Below are 7,535 nucleotides of genomic sequence, written 5' to 3' on the forward strand. Positions count from 1 at the left end.
TCGTGGATCCAGCGCCACGACATCGAGACGAGAGAGAGAGAGAGAGAGAGAGAGAGAGAGAGAGAGGGGCCTCGTGCGAAATTCGATGATTCGCAGGACGGATGATGGGGTGGGTAGCGACAGGTAGTTCCCATGGGAGGCTTATGGTGCACGATTCCCACAGGAGAGCGCGAAACCGGGCCACCGAGTCGAAACCGAATTCCGGTCCTCGCGGTGATCCTTTTCGATTGGTTCGAGACTCGCGGGCTCGCTTTATCGTCGGCTATTGGCTCGCCGCGACCACCGAATCGAGTTCTCAAACTTCTCGATCTTCTCTCGCCTCCCTTCGATCGACCGGAATACTCGTTTCTTCGATGAGAAATTCCGAACGTGCTCTCGAACTCGCTCCTCGTCGCGTCGACTTTGTTCCAAAAAATATCGTATTTTATTTCCGAATAAGAAGAGCTTAGAAACGATCTCTTTGAATGACTTTTCGAGGCTGAGTTTAACAGATTTTACATTCGAATCGATGGTGCGGGACTTGGTTAAAAAATGTAATTGGACAAACTACCGCTGCAATAAAACTACCCCTTGTTTGGACAATAAAATCTTTCTCTTATTATTTTTCATAAATCGAAAAAAAAAAAAAAAACAAAAAAGATCGTCCCACCTGTCACTCGTGTATCGTTAACTTTCAACTACCACCACCGACCGCACTGACCCGAATGAGAAACCCTGATCCAAAGAATCGCGAAAGAAAATCGTAAATCAAAACGCAAACCAACTTAAACGAGTTCAGGCTGCAATGGACGGTTAATTATTACACGTATCTCTTTCCAATGTATCTCGTGTTAACCCAATTGGTCGTAAAGTCGATTAACCCCCCCGGTAGCGCGCAATCGACATACGCAAAAACAAAACAAAAGAAAAAAAAAAAAAATCCATTCGTCCGTCTGCGCAGATGCGGCGGAGAGGTTACTGACGTTGTTGGGCATGGAGGACGAGAACGAGGATCCGTTGTCCTCGTCCGAGGACGAGGGCGTGGAGCTGGACGCGGACGAGCTGGAGGACGACGACGAGGAGCTGGAGAACACGAGACTGCTCCATCAGTTGGCAGCCTCGCTCGCGGAGGAGCTGAAGCAGTCTCATCAGAAACAGAATCCGGCCAGGCTGTTGACGAGAAGTCCATTCGACAGGGATCGGATGGAGCTGGCCGAGACCAGCTACGGTGAACACGGTTGCCTTCAGGGACAGGACGCGAAGGGTGGCCGTTATCGCGAGACGGTCCCTGATAGGTTGCAGAGGCAGGAGAACTCGCGTTCGTTCGTCAAGGAGCACGGATTCGCGGAGTCCTACGAGTGTCTGGATCATCGTCTCAGAATGGACGCCGAGCCAGAGGACATCGTCGATCCTCAGGATCAAGTTCCAGCGTCCTGGGGCGCCGGTTGGGACGCTTGCGCCGCGGAGGCACTTAGATATCTCGTGGAGGACGAAGGATTGCCTCCTCATCATCCCACGGTCCTGGCTATGAAGGACCATCTGGAAACGCAGAGGGAACGAGCCTTCGCTCAGTACACCGCGTAAACCAATCGAGATTTTTATCGGTCGCGATGGTATTTTTTTAAGGAAGCCCGCCTGGCTGGCTGGCTGGCTTCCCGAGGGATGCTTTCAGCGAGGGTGATCGGAATCGATTGGAACGGGAGGGTGTTTCCCGGTCGAGCTCGAACTCGAGGAGCGAACATGGACCTGGATCCAAAGAGCTGGTGAAATTTCGCCGCTCAGGGCTGAGAAAAAGCTACTTCGACACCTGTCGGGATACTTTTCTGATCTTGGTATAGATACCGGCTTTCAGAATCATCGATGGTAATTACAGAACCGTTGCTCGGTATTAACTTCGATTTAGTTATTACGGCGCTGGGAACGACGAGTTTTGGTCGGTTCGAGTAATAGAATTATTTTCGTTACGAAAGGACGAGATCAATTGTCGAGAAGGAAAGAATTTCAAGTACTTATAGTTAGGGAGTAATGTTCCAGACGATGTGGAGACAGTCGAACCGTTCGATGACTAAATTAAATCCGATGGTTGCTTCGATTATCGATCGCTCGTTATTTCGCGTCGGTAGCTGGGAAATTATTTCGCGTTACACGGTTCTACGTTACAACAAACCGTGAACGTTGCATTTCGAATTGCATTGTTGCATTGATGCTTGATTTTCCTCGTGAAAATCGAACGAAATCGTTCGATCGCGATAACGCGGGAAGAAAAGTATCAAAAAGTATTTTCTCGAGCCACTCTCGCAACAAGTACGTTCGGAATCTTTGTCTCCGAGTTCAGAATTCTAGAGGTTCGAATTAATGAATGAAAGAACACGGTCGTATTTTTTTTTCTTTTCCAAGAGATCGATAGTTGGATCCAAGGGCTTCCTTGCTCGCCTCTGGACTCTAATTCTGGAAAAGGGAGATTACGAATCCCTAATGAGGCGGTACTTGAATGTCCCATATTCGCTCCTTCAATCGTCTCGGCTGAACCATCGTGATCGTCCGCGCGAGCAGAAGTTCCTGTCGCGATAAAGAGGCATCCCTTTTCGTTCAGATTAAAATGCATTCACCGTGTGTTTGTAAAGCAAACGACGCGCTTTCATGCCGTGAGACTGTGCTCGTGAAGTGGGCTCGAACATCTCCGTATATTTCTGGAGGACGTGGCTGTGCTTCGTTTCGGGCGACTTTTCAGAACGAGCTTCATTCGCCGGGCAATTAGCGCGAGAATACGTCGCGCGACTACGTGGTTTCATCGAACGTCGAGATCGAAAGTAAATATCGACCCTTCGATCCTTTCTGCAATCTTTTCTTCGCATTGGATGGATACGAATTTCGATCGAAAACAACCTGAAATCCGTTCGAAATGGACGAACTCTTTAAGAATCGTTTCGTTCGCTCCGCTGCTGAAATTTTCTTCAATTCCTGCTGAAATCCTCGGTGTTGCGAATTTGAAACGAAAATCAAAACTACGCTAGTACTGGTTTGCAAAAAAAAAAAAAAATATATATATTGCAGATAATTCGTGCACTCGACTTTCCTGAGGTTTTCGGTTTTACATTAAAAATACGTTCAGACCACTTCCGAGTGGAATAAAATTGATCAATTTTTACGCAAGAATTTTTACGAATCTCGACGATTACGCGAATTATTTATTTCATTGCGATAGAGTTTCGAATCTATACCGATTGAAATAATAACAGTCAATTTTAGAAGTCTAAGCTGTTCTGATCATTATTCGCTGTCCGATTGGATTTTCAAAAGTTCACGATCCATTTACGACCGAAAGCTTCGCAACTGATCTCAGAAAAGAAACATCGGTAGAATTTTGTCCCCGTATTGTAAAATAATTACTCCGTTACACCCAAGAAAGTGCCGATTACGTGTGTGTTGCATTCTGATAACGTAGCGTTAAAAGTGTTATCGATAAAATATAAGTAAATGAAAAAAAAATGCAAAAGTGTACAACTACGAATTCTAAAAACAGTCACTTATCGTAGTAAAAGGCAACTATTTATATAAAAAGAAAAAAAGAATAGTCGAGGACTTCGGCAGAGTTAAGCCACGAAACACGAAAGGTTGAAATTCATCCTCGATCGAGCTTCCAGTGACGAAATGATCCCTCATTTTGTACTAAATCGTTTACATTATTGACTAAACTGTTCCATTGGTGTTCCACCAATTAGGTTTTTATGGATCATGATTCTTCGACGCTCCTGCACCGAAGGAGCCTCAGCGAACGTAAACGCAAGCTGAACTTAACTTCCAATGGCGGGTAAGGATTCACGCATTTTGCGTTCGACCATCCAATCAGCAGCTCTCGTTTCATTGGTTCACGAAGCGAGCTTTTCTTCTCAATATTTTTTGTTTTCCTTTTTTTTTTTTTGTAGCGCAATTTTGTATCTCCTTTATGTATCGTCGTTAGTGCTATTATAATCGTCGTCGCTACTCTCATTAGCATTATCGTTCTTATTATCGTTATTTATTTTACTTTTATCGTCTTAGGCTAAGGGACTCGCGAAGATTCGCGCACGCTTTCGATCCATTAGACGTTAGATTCACCTTCACGGTTAACGAATGTCAATAAACGATGTCAATGGGAAAAAGAAAGAAAAAAAAAGAAAGAAAAAATGGGTTCATACGCTGGATCGATATGAACGTAAACGCGATAAGCGACTTCCTTGATCAACGTCGAGATGGTCCGTCGTCGCGACCAATTTTTCATCCCCTGAAAAACGAGGGGTCGAATCGCCGATTTTTATCGCGCGATTTCCAGCGTTTCGACTCTCTGATCGGGTCGTTCTGCTTGGAAGTGGATAATTTAAATCGTGACAGTTTTCAAGCGTGTTTCCGAGCGACTGGACAATTCGAACTCATTCTAAAAGACGTGTTCATTCGATTTATAGTTAGTCAGAGGGTTGAAAGGCGTGGAGCAACGCTGAAATCAGAATTACACACCCCCTAGGAGAAATTCGTAGATTATTTTAACGTAAGTGCGCGAAAGTTCCGTTGAACGATCGCGGAATTAAAAAGAATTCAACAATAGTCGTTTAAACATTGCATTGTCTCAATGATCTATCGTTTTCGTGATTTATTTATTTATTTTTTCTTTTGGACGTCTTCGACGATAGTCGAATATTTATTTTTCGAAATTTCAAGTGTTTCGCGTTAAGGAATTTCAGACTCAACCAAAATTTCACCCTTTAACTAGCTCGAGTTAAAGTAAACCAACAGTATAAACATTTCGATCGTTACGATAGATTCCGTACGATTTGTTACTTCTTCGTTCAACGTTTTACGTATATTTATCGGTATGATTATTTGAGAAATAAATCGTGAAATGAATTCGGCAGCGGAAACTTTTCTCGAGAGTGTCGATTCAACGGTGAAAAGGGGACGCGTTGCTTTTAATTGGAATGAAATTTTCAATACAGTACATCGAACAATGCGATGCAACGTTTAACGAACAATCGACTGGCAAATTGTATACGAGACATTGGATCCAGTGTCGCCGATAGAACGAGAAAACGTTTATTTCAGCCAGTAAAGGCACGTAATACGAGTTAGTCGAGTCGGGAGACGAGTTCGTCGATTAGATAGGCGCACGAGATAATTCTAGATCGTTGAATCAATACGAAGTATCGTTGGTGGTATACGAGATGCGTTCGACGTCGACATTGGATCGATCGAGGAATCGTAGCGAGGGAAAATAGATCGTCGCGAGTGACTCTGGATCGACGCTCGACCTCGATCCTAAGCCACTCGTTCGAACAATCAAAGAAAGAGAAACTTTTCGGCGCGATCATCGGCGCGGGAAGACGTTCGCCTTTTTTTTCCACTAAAATCGAGCATCTAGATCGTCGAGATAGAGTATTCTTTCGATTAATCGATCGGCGAACGTCTCGCCGCGCGATCGTCAGGATCAACTCACCCCTTGTACATATGTATGATATATCGTTTTAACTTATACACAACTATTGTTACTTTTACAATAAATTTCATTGTAGATAACATTGACCAGTAAATAAACGAGCGCTAAGTTAATTAAATCTCTTGTTCGTCATTGAAATCCTCGATTCCCAAAGATCCTCGGGAATTCCTCGCAAAATTTTTCCACTTTCGAACGCGTCGATACTTCGTCCCGCGCGAAATATTCCAAACTTTGTTTCCGTTTGTGATCTTGCGTCAAAAATTCTTGAAGATCTGTCTCGTTTCCTTGGTTCGGTTAGCAAACGATTCGTTTGTTACACCGAGGCTTAAACTGTAAATTAAAACCGGTCCATTTTCTACGAGCGAGATTAAACGAGAGCAGCTCTCGTTTACGCAATTGGACGATCACTCTGGTACGACGCGTACACTTGTTACGCGATAAAGACATCGTAACAATAATAACGGTAATTTCAACGATAATAACAAAAAAAAAAGAAATCGAATGTTTAGAAACAGATTGTCCAAGATACGTTCGTATCGGAAGAAATCCAGGTAACGCCGATCGAATTTCAGCGTTCTTTCTCCCTCTGAAATTGCCACAGTCCGTAGCAGTATCTGTGTCAACACGCGAGACAGTAGCGTGCTATCCGTTAGCTCGAACTTTGCCGATCACGGAGGCACGATTCCATCCAGTTGTCGAGCCAATGGAACGAACGAGCTCCCGTTCAAACATCGAGGTTGCGTTCATCGCGAATTCCATCGGAATCTTATCCGTTTCAATGCCTCGAATCCTCCAGGTCTTCGAAAGTTGAATCGTCGTTAACCTCTTCGGTGACTCTCGGTCGACCAACTCCCCTGTCGTCGACAAATCCCGTTACCGTAGAAAAATCATTTTCCAGGCGATTCGACGGTCCCGGCTATCGTCGTGCGCGAACATCGCGACTCGAACCGAGATCTATCCGTGGAGATCGAAGAAGGGATGCAGGGTAGAGAATTCCGAAAGAATCCGAACGAAGAGACGCGAGTCCATAGGAAGGCTCTATCTGGCACGCGACCAGCTCGAAAAGGATCCCATGGGCAGCTTTATCGCGGCAGCTTGCCTCGGGGATCTCTACGCCAATGGGGCATCTGGTGTCGGCTCGTAGCACATGCCATGCATCTGCTCCGTCGAGGTACTTACTTTTGTTGTCTTCGACGTTCGTCCGGCGAAAATAAGTCGAGGCCGCTGTTACCAAGGGGATCTATGCGCTTTCTTGCCGCCACTGAATCATCCACGACGATCTCGAGCGTAGATCTAGCCCGATCGGTACGCGTAATTAGCGATCGGGTAACTTTGTCGGCGGCTCGACCACCGGCTCCGATTCTAATCGAGCTTCTACCTACGGTCCCCCGATTCGGATCGAATGGACGCTCCAACGAGACTTCTGGATCTTGGAAAAATCTTACCGGGGACCGATGGATTTTTCCCAATGGACGTTGCGTCTTCTACCGAGGGATTCTTTGCGCAAGAATTTCACGTCGAACGAAGCAACGAGATGTCACAGTGTAGTGTTCTTCGAGAGATCGAAGAGACACCGAGATATTAATAAGTAGGTTGGTAGGCAATTGGAAACTCGAGCTGTGGACAAATGTTGCCCGTAACCGATGTATTTCCGGACGTTCTGTTTTGTACCAGGGAATTCTTTACGCAAGAATCTGACGCGGTTGGACGCGGTTTGAAAGTAAGGAGGTTTTAGAAGCTAGTGTATCTTCTTCGAGATATTCGAAACACGTCAAGGTATTAATAGACAGGTTGGTAGCCAATTGAAAAGTCGATCGATGCGATCGTTTTTACAAGATCTCGCCACGAGGTGATCTATATTAATAGATAAGTTCCCTCTCCGTTTGGAAACCTTAAATCCGTAAGTGTCGACATTATCCAAACTCTGTTTCGATTTTCAACCGCTCGATTGTCCTGCAGAAGACGCAACGAGTCGTCGATGAATAACTCGATACCCAATTGAGAATTCTAGCGAGGTGATCATTTCTCCGAGTATCGTCTCACGAGTTCCCCTCTCTGTTCGGAGACCTTAAATCCGTAAGTGTCGACA

The 7,535-nt window shown here is 45.1% G+C and overlaps 1 protein-coding gene across 1 annotated transcript in view; it reads left to right on the forward strand.

Moving 5' to 3' along the window:
- LOC143154277 (uncharacterized) overlaps positions 1 to 5,558 on the forward strand; it is a 40,048-nt gene extending 34,490 nt beyond the window's left edge. The window contains exon 3 of the mRNA XM_076326236.1: positions 941 to 5,558. Coding sequence (XP_076182351.1) covers positions 941 to 1,563 — 623 coding nt within the window. The 3' untranslated portion in view covers positions 1,564 to 5,558. The remainder of the gene's footprint in view (positions 1 to 940) is intronic.
- The last annotated feature ends 1,977 nt before the right edge of the window (positions 5,559 to 7,535 follow it).

This window comes from Ptiloglossa arizonensis, chromosome 14 (assembly GCF_051014685.1).
Source record: "Ptiloglossa arizonensis isolate GNS036 chromosome 14, iyPtiAriz1_principal, whole genome shotgun sequence".
In the NCBI taxonomy this organism is placed as follows: Eukaryota; Metazoa; Arthropoda; class Insecta; order Hymenoptera; family Colletidae; genus Ptiloglossa; species Ptiloglossa arizonensis.